The following is a 24,022-nucleotide window of genomic DNA, read 5'->3' on the forward strand; positions in this document are numbered from 1 at the left end:
CTTTGATGACTGGTAGAGTCTTGGTAGGAGACTCATAGACTCAAAGGAGACTCTAGTGAGTCTCCTACTGACCGATGACCCCGTCATCAAATTATTGACTCAGGAATGCGACAAAAAACTAAGAATCTCCATGAATTCAAGGTTTCATGGGGTGTGCAATAATGCGATAGAAAATAAGTATTTTTTTCGGTGAACTGCTCCTTTAAGTGTCTTGCTCAGAGACACCTCGACAGTGACACATGCCGGGGCCACTGAACCCTCTACCCATTCGGCTACAATATGGCCACCCCTGCATTCAATTCATGAACCTTGGTTGTCAAGACGGCCATCTCTGTTGACAGAGCTGTGACAGGTGAGAAATGATATGCCACCCAATGTAGACATTTGTAAACAAGTGTCAGCACAAGGACTTGTTCTGGACTGTAACTGTGAGTGTGAAGAAGTGCTTTTCTCTCAAAGTGTGCAGTCACTCTCAGCAAGCACTTCCTGGATAAATACAGGTTAAGTACAGCTTAACACCAGAATATATCCACACTGGAAAGTTTACGACAAACTTTATCAATTAAGTCATGAAGTGCTGCACTGCAAATGATTTGTATGATCAGCTACTGAGTAAACAAAATGTGCTTCGTATGTTAAGTACTTCAAAAGGCCAACAAGACTCCGATTCTACATCTTTCCCTCTACTTTATCTTGCCTGGCATTTAATTACTGCTGGCAAATTCCTGGGCTGAGTGAAAGGAGCATTAATGATAACAATATGCAACATAGTCGTCTGTCTTTTCAGAGGTAAAATGGGCATCAATAGTATTGCATCTGTTGGAGGTAAATGACTAATACAGAAATACAAGGGAAGAGGAAAGAGACAGCAGGGAATAGACCAACAGTACGGTTGAGGGCCCCGTGCCATTTCTTAGATGTAACAAAATGCTCACATACAGCCACACAGTTGTGGATGAAACTCCCCAATTTGATCTTTTCTAGGCCTATGCTGAGCAGCATGTCTGAGGTGGATCTGATAAGGAGATAGGGATAGTTAGGAGAAGTACAACCCCTGAAATGGTCAAATGTCACAATCATTAAAAAAAATCCTGATTTCCTGTTGATCATGGTACCATGGCCTTTTAAGCTGGGTATGATCAGGGGGGCAGTCAGACAGATATTTTGTGAAGCTACTAAGGAAATCGGGATTTCCTGAAAGTTCATATACTGTAATGGCCTGTTGTGGCGCTGTCATTGGGCCCAAAAAAACCCCATAGCCCCATAGAAGTCCATGTATTTGGGCCCAACTTCACCTAGACTGTATTACCTTAATAAACATGGTCATGAATACTTTCTGCTTCCAGTCACTAGTTTAAAGTCTCATTTCTAATGTCATAATATTCTTTTTGGAAAATTATGGTCCCATTTATAAAAAATAATGACCATAAAGTCGCGTATGTTCTGAGGGCCGTAGCTACCGTTACAGTCTATGATCGGGATTCCCCACCCACTCGAGTCAAAATAAAAACCAACGGAGAAGAAGGGGGGAAGTCCCGCCTCGTTGTCTGTGCCAGCCAATGGCCAGCTGGGCCCAAACGGATCTAGAAAGATGGCGATGTACAATTCAAGGACTGACAGGCTTCATTTTACGTTCATGTTAGACCCGCGGAACGCTTTGTCCATATTTTTTACAGTCTATGTGTATGATATATGTACCTACCAAATGTGTTACAACTAGTGTGTGAGACTTAAACTTTGAAATTGTATAGGGGATGCTATCACAACATTTTGGCACACCCATTTCCATGACCAATAAAATATATAATTTGTCAATACACTGTAATTTAATATTCAAGGTGCATGTGCATGTTTGTATTTTGTGTATTCGTTTCGGCATGTTAATGCAAGGTTAATACATGTGCATGTACTGTATGTAACGGTCTGTAGTCTTTGCTTTAATTTATGTTCATTTAGCTTTCCAGGGGTAGATTAATGCATGAATTCTGTTATTCTGTGGGTGATCAAGTGGGGTGGGAGAGGCCAGTTTCAAGACAGCTTTTGTTTCTTTCAAGTTGTCGTTGTTTACGTATGCATGGATGTATTTGTAGTATTGCTCCGTCTACTGTACTTACTACTTGCTGTATTTCTGTTACATGGACCCTCTCGAAAACGAGACGATACATCTCAAGAGGATAGGACGTAGTTATAGTGTTTTGTGTGAACGGAGCTTAATACTGGAGATGGAATGAAATCACAATGTGTGTACAGCTTTCAGGGATTAGTGGTAACTTACTTGAGGGTGAACTGCTCGATGGTGGAGTTGGGCATCAAGTAGAGGAAGATCCTGAGCGTCTCAGCGGGCTTCAGCGGTTTGTCAGGCAGCCTGAGGAACATGTTCTTGTCCAGCTGCTTGTCCACCAGTAGCTGCTCCTGGCTGGCCTGGTACAGGCTGATGCTGCCGATGCGCAGCAGGGGGTGGTGTGACGGCGGCTCTCCCCTGGAGCCAGCACCCCGTAGACCTTCGACACACTCTCCGCCCACGCTGGGTTCGTGCAGGGTGTAGTAAAGCTCCGCTTGGAGGGTTTCGCTGGTGAGGCCGTCCAGGAGCCCGTCGGAGCCTCTCCTCCGTCCCAACGGGGCCATGTTGGTGTTGAACCAAGAGGCGGGCAGCTCCAGTTGGGCCAGGCACTGCGCCAGGTTACCTCGCATCCGGCAGGAGGTTTTGGTTTCGCGGACATCGCGGAACGCGTGGAGCCGGACGCAGGGCAGCTTGTCCTGGGCCTTGAAGTCGTCCCAGTCCCGGCCCGCGATGTAGAAGAACACCTGCACCGTAGGGTTGTTCGAGAAGACCCGGGATTGCACAATGAAGGCCCGCACCTTCCAGTTGACTGTCAGTTGGCCGGGGATGTCGAGGGGACTGGTTGGCTGGAGGAGCTCCTTGGACAGAGCCTGGTCCTGGGCAAAGGGCCCAAAGCTTATGTTGATGGCAGGAAAGTCTTTTGTCTGGAACACTACAAAGCTCTCTGAGCGCTGCAGTGGGTGTCCAGAGCTAGGGGCATTGCCACCGCCGCCAACAGTCTGGCCCGTAGCCTGGGCCTCTCGCAGGAAGAACGCCAGCTGGGCGTTTGAGAGCTTGAAGTTGGCGGGAAGGTAGACACGAGGAGGCGCTGGGCTGGCTGTTGACGCCGAGGAACTGACGAGGCCGTCTGCGCCGGTCGGCGAGGTTCTACCAGCAAGCGCTGGGAAAACAACAAGAGAGGAAAGATGAGTTGAAAGATTGAAAGATGACCATACACTTAAAACCCCATACGTTGCCGAGTCCCTCAGGTGTCTTATGTTTTCGATCTAAATTAAATATGTTCGCTGCAATTAGCATATCTACTAGCTTACATACAACACAATGCATTGTATGTAAGCTTGTAAATCTGCTATTTTCAGAACACGGATGCTGTTCACTAATCGCAGTTGGTCACTTGGTCTTTCTTTCTTTTTTTATATAACAATGTTGAAAGGTGAGATCGAAAAGAAATTGAGAGAGAGAGAGAGAGAGAGAGAGAGAGAGAGAGAGAGAGAGAGAGAGAGAGAGAGAGAGAGAAAAAGACAGAGATAGAGTTTTGATTGTTTTGTTCAACTTTTGCTTTGGCAATGTAAACGTTATCTCATGCCAATAAAGCCCTTTTGAATTGATTTGAATTGGAAATTGGAAATTGAAAGTGAGAGAGAGAGAGAGAGAGAGAGAGAGAGAGAGAGCGAAGGAAGGAAGGAAGGAAGGAAGGAAGGAAGGAAGGAAGGAAGGAAGGAAGGAAGGAAGGGAAAAACTGGAATGGACAGATGGAAGGTATTCACATAGGTCAGCTCCGTTCACTGAGCCGCAAAAGTGGGGGATATGGAGAAGGTCAGCTCACGCTAATCAGCTGATAGCTGGCCAATACATGTCAAGCGCTCTGGCTCCAGTGGGCTAGGCTATACCCAAAGAAACGTGTTGCAGAAGTTGCCTGGCAACTGATCATTATCGTTGTGATGGGACCAAGTGCTAAATCATCTGGTCCTCCAATGGGATGCACACAAAGCTCAATAGCCACTGCAAAACTTTCATGCTGCAACACTTTCAAACAGACAAAACCAAAAAAGCATGGCTCATCATTTCAAGGGCCAATGTACATAGAAACTCTCATCTCCGGCTACAATGGCATATCAATTTACATGTACGGTGTCTAGTGATGGTGAAAATGTCCAACCAACCGATCAAACATGCACAGCTTAACTCATTATACATTAGCAGTCAAAAGTGGCTATACAGTAAGTTCTCATACATAGAACAAGCAGCATGAATGTGACATACTTATCAAAATTACCCAGAACTGAACGCAAAGATATTGCATTTCCCCACGGTCCAAATAATAGAAAAAAAGTCCCATATTCCAAATGGATTTATCATTGAAGTTGTATCCTTAAATACAAAAAAAAATCTGAAAAGCTTTTTGAAGCCTGAAAAATATCCACCTCTTCAAAAGCCGTTAGTTACTCAAAGAGACTCCAAATAAGTTTCTTTCTTTCTTTTCTCATGTATTGCTCTAGAAAATAGTATCCAGTCCCATGTACAAAAAGAAAAAAAAATTAGTAAAGTGCAGTGGCAGTTCACACTTCAGTCGTTGGTTACAAGATCCCAGCGAGTCTCTTGAACTTGTGCTTCTGTAAGTCTCTGTGGTTAAGGTCGTAGTCCAGCGTGGTTTAGCCCTGTGCTGTGGCTCTTTGAATCCCAGACTGCACTCCGCTCCGCTCCGGGGCAGTCAGTCTCCGACAGACAGGCAGGCACGGCCTCCTCCCAGCTGGTGGGCTGTACGCCGCTACAGACAAAGCCTCTGACACCGCCCCATCTTGCCACACCTAGTCTCCCTAGTCTATAATCACCATTTTAGCTCCCAGACTGAGCTGAAGACATACAGCCCTCAAAAGGGCCTGACTTAGACCCACACACCCACACACACACACACATACACACACACAATGAGGTGGGGGAAAAAAAATGAACATTCTCTGACTTGATTCATCCTCTCCCTGTGGACATGTTCAGGCAGACTCCTGTGTGTGGGTGTGTGTGTGTGTGTGTGTGTGTGTGTGTGTGTGTGTGTGTGTGTGTGTGTGTGTGTGTGTGTGTGTGCGCGTGCGTGCGGTGAAAGGTGAGTGTGTATGTGCGTGTGAGGTGGGACGAGAGATGGGGGTTGGATATATTGCTTGGATGCCTTTAGGCCAAACAAGCGAGAGAGAGCGAGAGGGGCGGGCGGGTTAGGTAAAGATTATTGATGAATTAGCCCATGCAGCTCTCCCTATGTTCCCCTCCTCCTCTTTGTCTGCCCTGGCCCCCGAGAAGGCAACGAGAATGAGAGGATGCCAGGAGGAGGGGGAGGGGACCCTCTCTCTCTCTCTAGTAACATGTGGCTGGAATTCCAATAATACAAGGCAGAGGAATCCATGGATGTCTCTCTCTCTGTGTGTGTGTGTGTGTGTGTGTGTGTGTGTGTGTGTGTGTGTGTGTGTGTGTGTGTGTGTGTGTGTGTGTGTGTGTGTGTGTGTGTGTGTGTGTGTGTGTGCACGCGCGTGCGTGCGTGTGTGTGTCCTAAAAGTGAATGGCACACAGTGCCGGCCGGCCCGGGTCAACAAAAGATGAGGCAGCAGCCCGGGCAACATTCCACACAACAAAAAAGGGACTGCAGAATGTCACCCAAATAACCTATTGATCATTATGTGTAGTTTTCCTTTTTCATGCTGCCTATATTTACTCAAACATCCATTTGAGTTCAAGAGCAAGCAATAGACTGGGGTTTCAGTATTCTTACCTTCTTTTTTATTACCATAATTCTGTCCCAATGCAAATCTTGTAGATGTTTTTCATTAGCTAACTCCCATCGCTTGAAATCGGATATCTATTAAGGGGAGTGAGTGTGCTTTCGTGCCAAAGGGACCACAGGGCCAATAGGGCATTGGGTCAATGCCCAAAACTCTGAGGAATCTGTAATGGAGTGTGTCTTTTTGATGCTTTCGCCAGACAGCAGAGAGACACACGGGAGAACAAGGGCTAGGGGATGACCTGTAAACACGAGTCCCCGACCCAGAACCAAACTGGGGGACGCTGCAATTTTATGCTTGACGCTCTAACCATTACATTATGGAAGAGCCAACGTGATGAAGTGTCTCTTAATAGGGCTGCTATGGTGCAGTACTCTCATTCTCATGGTACCGCCGACTACACAAACCACTTTTTATATTCATACAATGAATGCACCGAACAGGATCATGAACAGATTTTTTTTCATGTATCCACTTGTAACTCAGAGAGTGCATGAATGTAACCAAATGGACCCGTGAGTTATTTACAATTTAGCAGACGCTCTTAATCCAGACACAAGGTTAGGTAATAAATCAAATGCGTAGAAAAAAAATCAATAAAATGAAACTATACACACTATGGGCTGTATTTTGCGTGTCTTAAGTACCAGGTCTTATTACCTAACTTGAGTAAACTAAAGACCTGGAGGCGTGATCAATGCCATTTGGATATTCTGAGTGGCCAAAGAGCATTGATCACGCCTCCAGGTCTTTAGTTTACTCAAGTTAGGTAATAAGACCTGGTACTTAAGACACGCAAAATACAGCCCTGTAGGTCTATCCGTCTACATAACATCTAAATTACAGTTAAATGAACACTGAGGATTTAATCGTGTACACCCCCTCGTACACGTCTCGGCGGTGGAGTCGAGAGACGAGAGAGGATTGCGGCTCCCGTTGCGTCGCGGCAGCTCGGGGCTCCACCCACTAGCAGCGAGATCTCACAGAGTGGGTGGGTGGATACAGATGGGCTTGAAGCCCTATCACTTTCACTGGCTTCCCTATTAGACCTCGGGCCAAATTGAGTTGAATGCTCTTCCTGTTGTGCTCCTGTTACATGAAACATCTGTTGTCTGTGTGTGTGTGTGTGTGTGTGTGTGTGTGTGTGTGTGTGTGTGTGTGTGGGGTGCTCTTCTCAGGGCTCATTCCATCCATCAGAGTACTTTGCTTGATGGGGACTAATGAAAGACGCTGTATAGTGCTGTATAAGTTGGATACTCTTGTGCCGTTATGCCAATAGCAAAAAAGAAAAAAACACAACTTCTGATTTTAATCCGAACTCAATTTATTTTAGCAAAGAATCTTGTTCAGAGATGTATCAGCGCTGCCAAATGTTCAAGCCATTAATTGAAGAGGGTTTGTTGCATATTAAAGAGTCCCTCTCAAAAAAGGGTTATTAGGCAGCTGCTTCTGCACAGCAATCCAATAAAGTTTTCATTATTGTTGTCAGAAAGAAAGTAAAAATAAAAGAGTAACAAATTCCACTCAGAATCGTACTGCTTTACCATTTAGACGTGCTGAATATAGTAGACGGGTATGGAATTAAAGAATGGGAAGTTATTGTAAGCTCACAAGCCACAAATCTGAAATGTTGCCATCCTTTGTAAGCCTGTTATTGACAAAATATGGAATATGTCTAAATATAATTAGCTCAGGCAGTGCTTGAGTTGCCAAGAAGCTACTTTGTTTGCATAATAGTTATGCAGATCAAAGATAGTCTTCAGCAGCAAAATATGATTGACAGCTAAACAAAATATTGGTTCATGAAACAAAAAAACATAAATAATACGGAAATAGCTGGCATACTACCATAGAGCTGCAATCCACACACACACACACACACACACACACACACACACACACACACACACACACACACACACCATTATGAATTTTGATTTGGTAAAGGTTTTTGGATAGTCACTTAAGAGTCACTTAGAATCCGATATTGTTTAGCTTCTGAGGGATAAGAGGTAACCAAATTTTCTCTTGCTTACTTCCTGGTAGGACGTTCATTTAAGGATATGCTTTTAGTGAGCCAGAACACTGAAATGAAGCGTGTACATCTTGCAGCCTATGAAGGCAGCTGACCGTGGAAGCCAGATGTTGTGAGGAAGGCACAGATTGAATAAACATCACTTAAGGAAAGTATCGGGAAAGAAGATGTTTGAGAGTTTAGAGGAAAATCTGCAGCGTCCTTACTCAACTACAAATGTGGCATCCCCTGAAGCTTTCCTATCGATCCTCATCTCAGCCCTTTCCCGCTGCCCTCCTCTACATTGCACTGAATATCAATACCCTGGTCCGATGATCTACGCTTGCTCGGTCTACCACGTGATCATCTTCCACTTTTTGAAGATGTTTGGGGAAATCAGACATATAAAACATTTTTATGCCTTTTCCTATCGCTTATTCATTGCATTTTTATGATGATGGAAGGATTTAAGAAAAGCCGTCTAGTGGAGAGGCCAGGACCAAAATTTTGATGAATGTATCCATATCTCGCATCACTGAGACTTGGAATGGAAATAAATACTTCTAATGTAAAACGGATTGCATCATCAATCCATTAGCTGTGCAAACAAATCAGAATGCAGATGAAATTGTGTAATATTTTCCTGCATGTCTGTATGAGGAAACCTTACTTTTTCTTGAAAGCACTGGTGTTTGCATATACCAAAACTGTACTGTGCCCTACTTGTTTGTACGAGTCCTGCTAGGTTTTGAATTAAAGTAAATTTTCCATTGAAACAGTGGGCAGCACTGTTTTGAGGGCTTTCACGTGATGAGCTACTGTATATCGTCACTGTAAGGTGGAAACCGAGCGCTCGAGCGCTGTTCATGCAGCCTGAACTGAGGCAAGCTGGAGTTGGAAATACTGTACATTGTTTTCAAGGGGGCGGCGCAAATAAGAGCTATTTTAAGCATGTGTGCAACATGCCAACTGTTTTAAAGTATTGTATGTTGTATGTTTTATGTTGTACTATTACTACAAAACAATCTAAAATAAAGGGATTTAAGATCAGTAAAGCTGGGCTGTTGCCTGAGTCCAATGCAATTCTGACTACTTCTGGTCTAACCTCGCCTCACCAGGCTTTCCACCACCTCGGAGGAAACGTCGTGTTTTGTAGTCGACAGGCAGGAACAACGGGGCGGCAACTTCCTTTTCTCTCAAACCGATTTTTCTCAATAAAAGCTCTCGAAAAATCCGTTTGAGGGAAAAGGAAGTTGCCTCCCCCTTGCAAGTACGGTTGGTCGAAGCGGGGATCGAACTGTCGACCTTGTGGTCTCAGAAATTACAGTTTTAAACATTTCTGTACACATGTCACCGAAACTATCTAAAATAATTGTTTAGACGTGTACAAGTCACATTATACTATATTGTCTTGGATAATTTGAATTATTAAAAAAAAAAAAACTTTCAAAAAGGGGGAAAAACGGATCTACAAGCTTACAAAGTGCTGCATTGTGCCAATTTTGAACATTTTGAAAAAAGAAAATGTATATTATCGTAACAATACAAAATGATCGTCTCAATAGGTATTTGTTCAAAATACGTGTGATCATGTCCATGCCCCCCAGCCCTACATATAGTACAATAAAAAGCAATGCGTGTGATTAGATTTAGAATAGAAGTTAAAACGATTTTTTTTAATCCAGCAATTTGTCCTGGCCCTAGCTGCAGCATTCTGAATTTTCTTTAGTAAGCAATAGCATCATAGAGTACCATATGCAAAGCCCATATACAGTACTTAATTCAGCAGAATAATTCATTGTTAATGCCTAATAAGATCAGCAATATGATCCATAATTCATATTGACATAATATTATTAACATTTATTAATAAGGTAACAAGGTTACGTATATACACATATGGGCATTCTGTCTTATCTGTCTCTTGGGAAACTATTATGAAGGAGCCAACAACTGAATCTTGTATGTGGTGCCTTTATGCTGAGAGCTGATTCACATTCAGCAGGCGTCTGAGCCTCGTTTGTTGATGTCAACTGACCAGCAGACACTAGATGCACTGCATGCAACCAAATTAATTATGTAAACTGGCCATGCAGCCTTACACCTCAATCTTTACACGTAATGCTGGGTGAAACCTTGACACCTTTTTATCGTAATAACTCCTTACTTTTACATTACTGTACTGCCAAAGTTTCCGAACAAGACAAATGACTGTGATACATTGAAATGTACTACTTTTCATCTCTTAACCAGTCCATAGACCAACCAATCGACCATAATAACCGACTATAGGATTAGGGTTTTGCATGTTGTTTTTATTTCTGAATTTACTTCTATTTGTAAAAAACAAAAAAATAATAAACAGAACATAAAAAAAAAAAAAATAAGGGTTTTGCATGTACTAATAATACTGCCCTCTCAACCCATGCCATTTCTTCACGCAAATATACCGTTAAATAATGAACTAAAATGTAGCCTATTGTTGTTTGGGATTCATCAATGCAATATGTTTACCATTGCATGGTTTAGTAACTTGGATGTGTCTGAAACTCTAGCAACTGAAATTTTGATTTGAATGGAAAACCAATTACAACTTATCGGCCAATCCTGTACCGTCTAACTTTTTAATCAGGGATGTATCATCTGTAATACTTATATGTTTCTATACTGTTTAAGCCATATCAGTGGGATGGGCATTCAAAGAGAAATCCTATGACTCAAACTGTGTGGTGGATTATTATACAGTCTAAAATACAGACATAACTCATTCACGCACACAAATGTAATCACTGAGAAAACTGAACTTCTTTTCATTTATTTTTTTACACATCAATGGACCTCGTCAGGCTGGCATTACCATACGGATAGAGAGTAACTGACAACCTAAAAGAGAGGTTTATAATGTAACAAAGGATTTGCGAGGAAGGATTGCATGTGCCACATTTGGGACCCACAAAGTAGCAAATACGTCATATGTGCCTCTAAGTGCCACTAAGACGCCTCATATACCTTTTGTTCTTATGCTGCTCTTACAGGCACAGCTACTGCATGCATGAGTAGAATGGATTGATGAAAGGCTGTGAATGCCTTGTGGCACTGCGATATGTGACTCAATGCTATCTGCGTCTCACACAATCTAGAGAATTCTCCAGAGGGGACATGCCTCATGTGGTTAACCGAGCTTCACAATCGTCTGAATACAGAGTGGCCCGTTGCAGTGATTCCCAACCTTTTTAATTTCAAGGACCTCCGGTTTGAAATGCAGTAGGTCACACGAGTGCCCATTTGATACGATTGTAACGATTTGTATCTGGGACCCCAATCTAACCTGTGAAATATACTCAGGGTTAATTTAACTCTGAAAGTGAACAAATGGAACCAAATTGACCCTCATGGGGTCCATTTGTAAATTGTACACTCAGGAGTTAAAGCTCCCCAAGTTCCAATTTGATTCCTACCTATCAATCATTTTCCACATTGAGAACCAGTAGCTTATGTGTCCCTCCCTGTAGCTTTTACAATATACTCTTGCATTTTATTTACTTAGTTCACCCCACCCACTCCATCCTTTTTGAAGGCTTGGAGTTACGTATTCCTCTCACAGAATATTTTTTACAATCTACGCAATTTTGTTAGAGGATTAAACACTTTCTAGACAATATTAAGATTTTATACATCATTGGACAGGATCCGCTTCTGAATTATGCATCACATGAAATAAGAATTAAAGAGAAAAAGAAAAAAAAACATTCTGAATGGCGCGAACACCAGGTCCATAACACTTATAGAATGCTAGCCTTGCATTAGACTCAACTCATGTGAACCTGACAGCATACCATCATTCTGACCAATCTGTATCAATGTCACTCCATCAAGGAAACCCAGAGGAATGCTGATGCCAGACATTTGCTTCATTGGTCACATCATTCATATAGGGTACTCTGGCTATGCTGAGAGATTGAAAACTCAAGAGTTTGGACGTAACGCTACGCTACGTCTATTTTCAATATTGTCCTTGGAGTAGCCTGGTTTCAGTTTTTATTTTTATTTTAACTGTTGTGGTTTTAATTAATGCTGTAAGTTAAGTTACATTTTGGCATTCATTCACTGCACTAGACCTCATTCAGCTACACATTACTAATTATTGCCCTTTGGAGATACTAAAGCATCATTCATTTTTATCTAGGATATGAATATTTCACCAAGATGCATATACGTATTATATACTGTACATCATAGATAAAAAAAGAAATACCAAAAGCACAACTCTAACCGAAAGACTAAGCAAAATATCAAAACACGCAGTCACTGTAGTAACCAGCTGTGTGTGCATGGGTGGATACTAAGTTTAGCTTATTATCACATTAATCATTAATAGCTGTGCGGTCAACGTAAATCATATATATCATATCATAAATTGATGATCTGTGATAAATGTCAAAACACACAGTCACAATATATACAGTATATATATATATATATATATATATATATATATATATATATATATATATACTGTATATATTGTGACTGTGTGTTGACCCCTTGGTAGTGTTCTAGTTTTAAATGTAATACATGACTGACCTCAGTACATGACTGCCTTAAGCTATAAGCTTTCACTGTAATGATATCAAGCTGTAATCTATGGTTGATCAGTAAAACTTTTTCCAATGCATTTGTCTATGCATATTATCTTATAGTTTTTCTATTGGCAAAGGGAACAGCAAGTCCTCAATTTGGCTTCAGGAGAAAAAAAATATGATTAAGAAATAAGATTAGTTTGCTGGGGGATGGAGTTCCCCTCTGCACTTGATTTCCCTGCCTCTGATCATTAAATGTTATTGCCAGTGGGGATGTGTTTCATCCCCACCCTTCTGGTATGCATTTCCTTATGCCATCTTATTAATTTCTTTCTTCAACTTTTATTTAACCAGGGAAGTTTTGATGAGCCCATCTGGGGCAAGCTTCCTCGCTAGGCATCCAGGGAAATAAATCAATAAAAATAAATAAAAAATGAAGCCCAACAAACCAAACATTATGACTACTGGATACAGTATTTTAACTACCTAAATGACAATCCCAAAGTAGAAATGTCTTTTAATGACAGCAGGGTGAACGCTGCTAATGCTGTCCAGTTAGTATTGCCAGAATATAAACGCTGTACCCCATCACCACAAGCGTGCTCTATTTAAAAATACACATTACAGAAAGAAAACTTCATTCCACTTCATCTAGCTTTGGCATTCCAGCGATTCAACTTATTCGGGCCAATTCTGCATTCCCAACTGCCTTGAATAAATTAAAATTCTGCACGATACTAGTTATCAACAGCTTATCCACTGCTTGTAATGCCATTCAAATAAAATTAAATAGAAGTAGCAGCCTTTACCACATTGTAAGGAATGTCTATTGTAAGTGAGTCGTTCATAGAACAAGTGAAGGATTCAGAGCCCAGCGTCTCAGGGCTCTACGGAGGGGGAAAGGGATATCTTTGTTTCAAACTCCTTCATATCACTGTCACACAAACACTCAGCTTTTAGTTGTCTTGTTCCCATGGTGATGGTCCACACAACTCTCTGCCAAATCACCATAACAACAAGCTAAAAAAAAGGGGTGCTGAGAAAAGCATGAGCTGTGGACAACTTGTCAGGGTTGGAGTGTGAGATCATGATACCAACATACTAACAATCTCTTTTTCTTGGCTGGCTGACATGTTTTGTATTTCCTTTTTTTCCCTAGCACCTAAAACTAATGTTCATAAGTACAGGTAACATGCACAGTATACATCTGCTGCTATGCTTGTGCACCTTTCTCCTTCGTGCTGGAAATATCCCCATTTCAATCTCAGTACAAACTGTTCAACTATTATTTTTTATTGTACTGCAATAACAATTAATTATAGTTATAGTTAATAATAATAAATGTCAAAATCTCCCAGATTTATTTTGGTCATACCTTGTACACAAAACTAAATGTTGGTGCAGGCAGGGATTGTTTTGTTTCTTTGAATTGCTTAGCATTCATGTTTGTCAAATATTGCCAAGTGTAATATTATAACCATTGTTGTTCATGGGTTCAGGTTTAGAGTGCATTGTAAACCAAGGTTTGAGAGCAAACACAGATGGACAGAAAAGTAGAAATGTTTTCCGCACTGTTGCCAAAGTAAATACTGGAAATAAGCAACTGATATGGATTTTTATAATGGGCAGCGCTAGAGGGCAGGCAACAGCGGTAGGTGGAGAAAAATACATCAAATGTATTGCTTTGTCAATGATCTTGATGTTTTCTCAGCATTGTCTATTCGTTTTGTCGAATGGCAACTAATGGTAGAATGTGCAGGTGTCAGGTCACCATGAACTATCTTCACAAAAGCAGTGGAAAGAGTGTGAAAACTACAGTCTGCATGAAATAAAATGACTATTGACTAGGCATGCCGCGGTTTACCGAATTTCGGTAATACCGCAGGAACAGCCACGGTGTTGATACCGTGAGATTTCCGAGCATACGGTATTTTAATACAGCGTCGGTGGGCAGCGCATGCTGCGCATATGCAAAGCAACTCCACTCGCACACTAAGGCAAAACATTTATTTTCAGTTTTCACCACACAGCTGCAGTAGATTGAAAAGTTGCTTCCTACCTTTGAGTTAGTGTTGCTGAAAGACACCCAGATCCAATTGTATATTCCATATTTCCATATGTACTATAAGAGTGAACTAGTGTCAACAAACACGGAGGCACACAGTGACAGTTGTGAGCATGCGCAGATTGCACTACCAGCTGCTACAGCGTACAGGGTACGCCATTAAAACGGCCATTAGGGGGAGCCATAGTACAGTGAAATACAGTGGGGAATATCTATTGATTCATTGATTGAATACTTTATTGGCAGAAATGTAATCAGTATAGGGTACAAATACAAAGGGATCACTGAAAAAAGTCCTTGCTGTCTTGTTCCATTCGTCCCTGGCCCAGGACCGAATGGAAACAAGACAGCAACTTTCAATCAATTCATAATCATGACAAATAACAAAAATTAAAATTATCATAAAAGGTAAAAATAAAAAAATAAGATATGTAGGCCTGCAGGTTGGGGAACAAAGAAGGGCTTATAAGGAGGTGGGGGTAGTAGTCTAGACATAGGTGGGGGGGGGCTTTTTTTTTATAAATACCGTGGAATACCGAGGTATAGATTATCAATACCGGCACCGTACCGTACTGTAAAATCTCATACCGTGGCATGCCTACTATTGACTAAAATGACCCACATTTATTACAAATATCGTTGCTCTCAGGCAGAAACCTTGTATGTTCAAAAGTGTTGCTTTTCAGGACAAAATAGCCTGTATTCCAATGGATCCCATATAGTTATTATTTACTTATGAGCTCTTGTTCTACTTCTTACTTTTCATTAGTGAACTGTTCATAAAACCCATAGACAAACAAATAGTGAAAACAGCAGATCTACCAACTCACAAAAACAGCTATTTTCACTACTTAGCATGACACTCTTGTACAATGAAGTAGGGCATTAATCTGTGGGGGAAAAGTATGGAGATACGAGTGTTCTGCACAACAGCAGCAAGGAACCCGTTTTCTTTCTCTTCCATAGGAAGAGAAGTGCAGTGAATCATCAAAGGTGAGCCTAGATGGTACAGCATGGTTCAGTGGAAACTCACTGTGCCGTTCAAACACCCTAGCTCTCTTTTCCATTTGAACAGAAATCCTTTCAGGTGTCTATTCAATCCTCATGGTCACAGTTTGAGTCGTTTAACAGGAAACAATGTGCATGCATTTTCATCACTATTCTGTGATCTGGCTAAAAGTTGTTCCTGGGCAAGTTTACATGAAAGGTTATGAAATAAATACTGAAAATACAAAATAAAATAGCATCCAGTGCAAGCTATGACATTAAATACTACAGGCACATACAGTACATCACAAAAGCACTGCAGGCAAACCGTATATTCTAGCACATACAGTACATCAGGTTAAGCAAGCATACATCACAAAAGCACTGCAGGCAGCACATACTGAACATAAAATTTTAAGCAAGCCCTGACTACTGACTACTGAAAACTCTTAAGATTTAGAACAGTGGTTTAGAACAGTTGTTCTCTATCGTGTTTGAGACTGGCTCTCCACTACATATTATTCAATATGTACGGTTGGGAACTGACCCCAATTCCCGTACATATTGAATAATATGTAGTGGAGATCGAGCCAGTCTCTCCACTCAAGAGAACCTGGGTTACAGTGTAACCCTCCGTTCTAAACAAATCGCAGATATACAAGCTCACAGTGCTTCACGCTGCAAGCTTCCACATCTGCTATTTTAGAAAAATCTTGACAGTGTTTAAAATGTTTTTAATAATGTTTTAATTTAATAACACAAAAATGAACTCTGGAATAGCATACGTTGTAGATTACAGGGCCCTTTTAAAGCCTCAACACAATATATTCAGTTAATGAAAGTATTGGAGAATTAGCTCTCACCCAAATTATTCCCTGGCACTTATAATGGATTGCAGCATTTGAGGCACTTTTACAGATACTAAACCCTTTTTTGACCAACACTCATCTAATATTTCAATTTTATGATCCTTGCAGTAAACCCCATCCTCATTCCCAGACCCAAACACAATGAACTATAGTTTTCAAACATTATCAGGTGGGAGGGCCAGCTTTGGAACAGATGGTCATTCAAAATAAAATCTGACATGTCCAATCTGCTATGCCGTGTATTATTTATAGGCCTGGCTGTCATAAGCAGCATATTGAGCAGCATATTAAATTTAATATAAAAAAAAGAAAAAAGTTAGTTATCACATTGATACAGGCGGAGGGTGGGGGTTAGCTCAAGTCATCCAAGCTGATTATATTATACTATTATAGATGTGGTAGGATATAACCTATATGGTTATAAAATCTTTGTGCAGGTCTATATCACTACGCGATTAAGAAAAAGCATTACACCGTTGACTCTGAGGTCAAGGTGAACTCCCCAACAAAACATATGTGTTATGCTCAATCTTGACCTCTGAGTTGGAGTGGCTGTAGAGCAATTCCTCTGGCACCTTTTATCCAAAAGTGCTTTACTTGGATCATCACACTCACGACTATACAGTAGAATGGACTGAAGAGTACCGTATACTGTGCGAGAAGGTGGTTCTGCACACTTGGATCAATGCAGATTATTTTCTTTCTTTTATTCTTTTTTTTAATTTATATTTTGTGAGCTTTTTCTGCCTTTATTGATATTGAGAGAGACCCAGGAGTCAAACCAGGGATTTGCTGTCCTGCTAGCCTCAATGCAAGTTTTGTCAGGGCAAAGCCCTATCGTGCTTTTACAATGTGTGTACTACAGTACGTCCACCCAATCACACACGGCTGGTAGAGTCAACCATAAGGTAGCCTGCCCCAGCCAGTGTGATTTCTAGTCTAGAGGGGCGGATTCAAATTTGCCGGCGAAAACAGCTGGTGGATCCTATTGGTTCACTGATCTGTGCACCAGCCCGCGCCCACTCCTCCCCTCCCCTACCTAGTAGAACACAGCGGAGAACACTGATGTCACCAAATTTGGTTAGCGAAATACAACATTCACTCCCACTCCTATGCAACTTTTCCTGCCTTGTTCGCCCAGTTTTTTTTCTTTTGAAAACAAAACGCCTGCGGTCCCCGAGGCTGACCTTAAAGGGCCACATAACCCCTTTTGCAAGAAGAGCTTATTTTAAGTTTGTTCAAGTATGCAGAAGGAAAGGAGACATGAATCTGACCGACTTTAGATCTGTTATGATAGTGTCCATCATGGGAGCCGGAACATGTTCCGACAGACTCTACACACAAGACGCCCTCCCCTCCTGCGAGCTCCTGAAACAAGAGGGAGGAGGGAGAAACAGGAGGAGAGGTGGAGGCAAGGCGATCGGATGTTATGCTGTGTGATTCTGTTGACTGGAGTTGTATGTACGCTCGCATGGGCGCCGCCATTACGTTTACAGAGACTATTCTACACAATGTGCCCCTCCCGTCCTGTTTTCAGGAAGGGAGGGGAGAGGCATTTTTTGCTAGCCTGGTTTCCAGCCCCTAGACCCCGCCCACTCCACTGAGTCAAGCTTCAGGAAGCTTGAGAGTCTGTTAATCAGGCTATAATTTCACTGTATAGTAATTTTTTATTGGGCTGCCTCAGCATCACGTTCTCATCCACATGATTCACTTCATCCAATCACACACACATTCCATCTTCATACCGGCTATTTAAACTGGAAGTTTGCAATGTTCATCCTGCTTGCTTGCTTGCTGTTGCACACAGATACTGCTGCGCTGCTGTACACCCTCCTCCACCCCAGCTACCACCTGTCGTTTTGGATCCAATTCATTACCAAACCATAATAAATATATTACTCATTTAAAATATATATTTCATCCATTCTGTTGTCCTGACTGAAATAAGGTTTTATGTTTTCTCATAAAATAATTCTATTGCCTACTTTATACGTTGTTGCATGACAGTAAGCAAGCACTTAGTAGAAAGTAGCACAAATAATTCCGCCCATCATGATGGCTTGACAAGATAACTGCTCATGATGGAGCATTCCGACAATTAGAATCCAACCGGCAACACCAAATTTGCAGGTAGATTCAAATAATAAAAAATATTCTACATATTTCGTACAGAACCAACAGGTTACAAGATATTATCGACAAAAAGGTTGTGGTTTCCACTGGAAGACGGAGCAGTTATAGCTGTCATTCTACTCTCCATTACCACTGACAGTGAAAATAAAATAATGCAGCAAAATTATTGCAATTATTTTCATTTAAATTTGATTATAGGCACTTCCTGGTCCCTTGTTGATTTTAGCCTCAAATGGAGCAAAACAAAACCAATAAATTACAAAGAAATATATTTTTTTTGCGATTTGCCAGAAAACAAAGCAAGTGACTCGCTCAACTTAATATTCATAAACCACTACAAAAGGAACATGTATTATTGATTGAGCACAACAATACAGTGTACACTTTTTTCTTTCACGGCATATCAGCATCCTAAAGTAACTACTGTACCAACTACCAAGGCATGTACTGTTAAAGCCAGTGGAGGTCTTGGTAGGCCCTCCAAAGTGATTTGCTCTACTACGCCACAAGAGCCAAGGTTAACTCTCTATTCTAGCGACTAATGGAATACGTTGTGGCTCCGAGTTCGTGCTCACTGTCTAGGGAGATATTATGGCTCTGAAAAATGAATAGAGGAGGGCAAAGAGACCGCTTGTTTAGGGATCAAATGGCCGAGACAGGGGGGGTAGGCTCATGACAAAGGGCTGAGCTAACATGGACGCTAGTAAAGTGGATGTTGTGCATGCCATATTGAGCATTGTTCTCTAATGGACCTTGCGAGGGAAGAAGTCCGGGCTCTTATTTTCAGACCATATAAATGGTGCATAGGCCTATTTGAGTTGCTACACAAGAAACTATAGAGATACTACTTGTTACTTTTCAGGAATGTCTGCAAAGAAGAGCCAAAATGTCTAATGTCCATTGTCTAAGGGCATTTTTCCAATTGGCTGACAGCTTATACAGAAGCAGTTGTTTGAAACTCAAATCCGACCAGATACTGTACACTTTTACCGGCTCAGCCTAATCTCATTCAGTTTATCTGAATTTGCACACAGTGAATTCCTGCTGGGGTTTCAAGAAACAACCCCATTTTGCACTGAATCTCTGGAGTAGCTAAGCAAGAAGCAAAACAAAGCTACTGTGATTTGTTTGAACAAACTTCATAATTCATAAATCTGAACCTTGGTAGGGGGCACATTAAGCGCTTGAAGCCAACTTGACATCACTCACCCACAAAACCAATATATTCTCACAATTTTGTCAAAAAAGGATTTCTGAGGCCTTGCTGTTCTCCATCACAAACACCCCCCCCCCCCCTGTCAGGTGATAAACCAGGAAGATTGGTGGTGTCAGCCCTGGCAGAGCTGCCTCTGCTTGGCCTTCTTAGATAGAAAGAAAGGATGAGTGAAAAACATTCTTATAGTGCTGTGAAAAGCCATGTTCAAGCGAGAACTGGGGGAAGTCGCATGTAATTATGACATGAAGTCATCCTCTTTTAAAGCCACAATCCGCAAGTCCTGCAGAGTCAGTAGAACTTCAAACAACAGATAGGCTACGACCTTTTTGTCGCACTTCACTGCTCCACATCTTCGCTCCCGAGCAGAGTTTCTGTTTCTAATACACATTGAAAATGCAAGACTGGGGCTTTTAGAGTTGCAGATTGGGTCTTCATAATAAATTGTTCAGTGGCACAGTTCTTTCAAATTTAGATATTGCAGGAATGCAAAAGATTAATGGTTTGATTAATGGTCTTGACTTTAATACGTTACAGTTATCTACACAACAAAGTTTTCCTTAATCTGACTTTCATTAAAAAAAATCTTTTTGTGGTAGGCCGCTCATGATGGTTAATCAAATTGTGGTGCAGGTTCTGGAGGAGGAAATAAATAAATAAACCCCCAATATTCTGTCATAAACTTTCCAAGTTTTTGCTTTCTTCCACAATGAACTGACCTTTAAAGTGTATGCTACACTGTACCTGTTCTCCTCTACATGAATGCCGGAAAAATACTTTGTTCTTTACATCTCTGTACTTCCTCTTCCCCCCCCCCCTCCCCCCGAGGCTGTTGTGACTCACACTTTGAAAACCTTCACGGTAGACAATTACAGCTCTTCACTTGTATTTCTGAAGCAGCTGTTCCGGAGAACAAAATGAAAACAACAGCAACTTTAAGAACTCCATCTCTACACTATATTGATCCATTTGTTTGTGACAAAAAAACAAGAGCCTAGCTTGCTCTCGTGTGAATCAGTCACGCCGGTCACGGTCATGGCAGGAGTAAAGCAGTCAGCTCTACGGCAATAACGATAACGACACTGTATTGCTGACGCTAAAGGTGTGGAGGATGCTACAGCTGGAGGTGTTTGGTGCGCTTGTGCCCCCCCGCATTGATGTGACAGATGTGGCGAAGACAGGAGTCCTGGCCCTGCCCGCCATGCATCTCCAGCTGAACAACACATCTGGGAACAAAAAAGGAGGCTGCATGCCAGGTGGAATCACAGAAGAGCTCTCATTGATAAGCTCCCAGGATGCAATTTGGAGGCAGAGCTGAAGGGGTGAGAAACATCAATGATTTATGAAAACGGCATCAAACGGTCTCACAGTGTGTGTGTGTGTGTGTGTGTGTGTGTGTGTGTGTGTGTGTGTGTGTTTAATTTTGTATTAATGATGCAACTGTATGCAGGAGGTGTTTGATAGTGACTGTAATATCTCCAACACGATCGTGTTGCAATATTAATGCAACTCTAATCAAACCAGCAAGGGTGTATGCTAAACGCAATCAACCGAACAACTTAATGGGTGGCTGTTGCAGAAATGACAATGCTGGGTTGCCAGAGGTAACCCAGCTTCTTGCTATTGTTTTTTTACTCGTGTAAAAGTACAGTAGCAATACTACAATTCTGTTACAAAGTAAAAGTCCTGCATTCACAATTTTACTTACTAGAGTAAAAGTACAACATTATTATATAGTAGGTCTACCAAACACCAGTCATTATGCAGAAAGGTCCATTTCACAATCATATTATTAGATTGTAATTAGTAAATGCGATGAATGTGTTTATCATGCTGCAGCCTGTGAAGTTGGGGCTGATATTAAATACTTGCCGTGTGCTGCTGATTAACCTAAACACATCAGCAAATGTTAAATGCTGCTGGTTAGAGTAACAACAACACCACGTGGTCGCTAAAAGTCACCTCCCATCCACTTCCTTGTCCAACGTCTCTCTCATTATCAATTAATCGTCAGGGATGCGATCATAGTGAAGATGAATATTCTGTGACTACTTAAAAGGCAAGTAAATAATAATTCCTACGTTCCAAATGGACCCTTAGAAGTCTGTAACTCTGAGAGGGTACAAATGAAACCAAACAGACCCTTATGGGTCCGTTATGGTGGTTCTTGAAATTAAAATGTTTGACACTCTCTCTCTCTACATCGTCCTCAGCCCTCTGTTCTCCATACATCTGGCCAGCTCATTTGTGCTTTCTGCACCAGAATCTTTCTTTAGTACATCCACATAGGTAGGTGTGGGACGTCCTCTCGGTCGGTGCCCGTGTGTTGGTTCCCACAGTACAAGCTTTTTGGCCGGGAGTTCTTGGTGTCGGTGGCAGTGGCCAGCTAGTCTTACTGCCATCTTCTCTGATACACTTGGTAATGCCCTGTACAGTGGCCAGCTAGTCTCATCCTCCTCACTGCCATCTTCTCTGATACACTTGGTAATGCCCCGTACAGATGCTTGTTGGTGATGTGCTCGTCCTGGTTGATGTTCAGTACCACACGTAACATTCTGGTGTAGCACCCATCCAGGGATTTCTGTAGGGCTTGTGTCCAGCATTGTGTCCAGCATTCACCGCCAAAGAGGAGAACGGACTCCACGGTCGCAGAGAAGAAACTGATCTTGATATGTCACCCACTGATATAATTGTATAGTAGACGTGAAGTATACATAGCATGCTCTGACAGTGTGATAAAACCGGTTCCGGAAAAGGTTGCAAATGTGATGTAACGGAATCGGTTCCTCAATGTTAGATCCGGTAATGTAAACATTGCACAATATTGAGCTTGATCAAAAGCATGTCTACCGCATAGTCAGTATTTTGTTTACGACCTACTGTAGGTTAGGATACTGGTTCTCAACATGGAGTTTTGCTGACCCACTGGAGTGGGGGGTCCCCAGTTAGGGATCTAATTGACTATGGGTCTGTAACTCCGAAAGAGTACAAATGGAACCACATTTTAAAGTACAGATTGGGGTCCCACAAATGAAAATGCATATCAAAATCCCAGTGAATGGCCTGGACGGTTAGCTCAACCATCTGGGCACCTACAGTAGGCTGCTGAGCCAGCCTGACGGTGTGCCGCGGGTCTTCCCCCCCATCTCTCTCCCCATTTCCTGTCAGACTACTTTCATCCTATCAACAAAAGCAGAAAAACAGTGAATATCACTATAGGAGGAGAATGAGACAATGATGGTATTTTAATTTGTTAGCATGTCTTGCAGCAATTTACTGTAACAAATGTTACTGCTGTAGCTCTGGAGTTGACAAATGTGTTTCTCTATGAAGTGGATCATCACAACAAAAGAAACAAACTGCATGTGAGAGGCATTGTAGTTTTGTTTGAGCATGGCGCACTGCAATATTATTCATTAACAACAACAACAACATTGAAAGCGTAGTGGTATAGTGTTAAACACTAACCACACCAATTCAAGACCCAAATCAAAACCTTCGAAAAGCTTCAAGGTCACAATATTTCCATCTGGCGGTATGTCTGTGAAATTCTACAATTCAAGGAAGAAAGCACAGCAGGATGAAGCTGTCCAACGCCTGCCCAGGCATCAACCTGTAGCTTTTATGATCAACGCACACATACTGTAAAGGCCTGTGCCTATACACACAAGCGTGCATGCTCACTATATTCTTCTTATCAGGCAGGAGGATGATTGTATATTAGCAGTTGCTCTCAAACTATGGCAAGTGGGGTCACGCATTGGTGACCGACGCAAAGACGGCCACTTGACTCCTTTATTCATCCAACTCCAACCCACACAGGGAACCAGCAACATGGGAACGACAGCACACACACAACACTAGCCCTTGAACTGATGTTACTGCTGATGACTGAGAAAATAAGCCAATCTAAGTTGGCAAACTGGGTTTATGTTTCTAGAACGTGTGTGTGTGTGTGTGTGTGTGTGTGTGTGTGTGTGTGTGTGTGTGTAATGAAATTAAAGCAGTGATTCTGCGGGAATCACTGCTTTAATTTCATTTTCTAATAAATATTCATATATAAGGCCAACAATGTATACTTTTATTTTAAGATTTTCTTTATTTCCACTTTGAAGTTGCACTATAAATAAAGCGTGGGGCCGCCCAAAAAGTGCCATCATAAAATGGGGTTGCGGACTCGCGGCATTAAAAAAAGAGCGTATGCGTACTTAAAATATATCGACAGTGTCTCTTGTTCTGCACCAGGTGGGACGATTGTGGTGTATACATCTTTATACTTTATTCATATTTGTTGAAAAAACAATCAGACCAGAACATCTGCAATAACCCGCC

General features: G+C 41.7%; 1 protein-coding gene across 3 annotated transcripts in view; it reads right to left on the reverse strand.

The window, feature by feature from the left end:
- tmem132e (transmembrane protein 132E) overlaps window positions 1–24,022 on the reverse strand; it is a 386,893-nt gene that overhangs the window by 141,184 nt on the left and 221,687 nt on the right. For 2 of the 3 annotated variants that reach the window (XM_080779444.1, XM_080779443.1), the window contains exon 3: window positions 2,276–3,221. In XM_080779444.1, coding sequence (XP_080635570.1) covers window positions 2,276–3,221 — 946 coding nt within the window. Of the gene's footprint in view, window positions 1–2,275; window positions 3,222–4,324; window positions 4,722–24,022 lie in introns of those variants that run through there. The other variant, XM_080779442.1, reaches the window with a different exon arrangement.

The sequence above is a fragment of the Protomyctophum bolini genome, assembly GCF_963924005.1.
Source record: "Protomyctophum bolini genome assembly, chromosome: 13".
Taxonomy (NCBI): Eukaryota; Metazoa; Chordata; class Actinopteri; order Myctophiformes; family Myctophidae; genus Protomyctophum; species Protomyctophum bolini.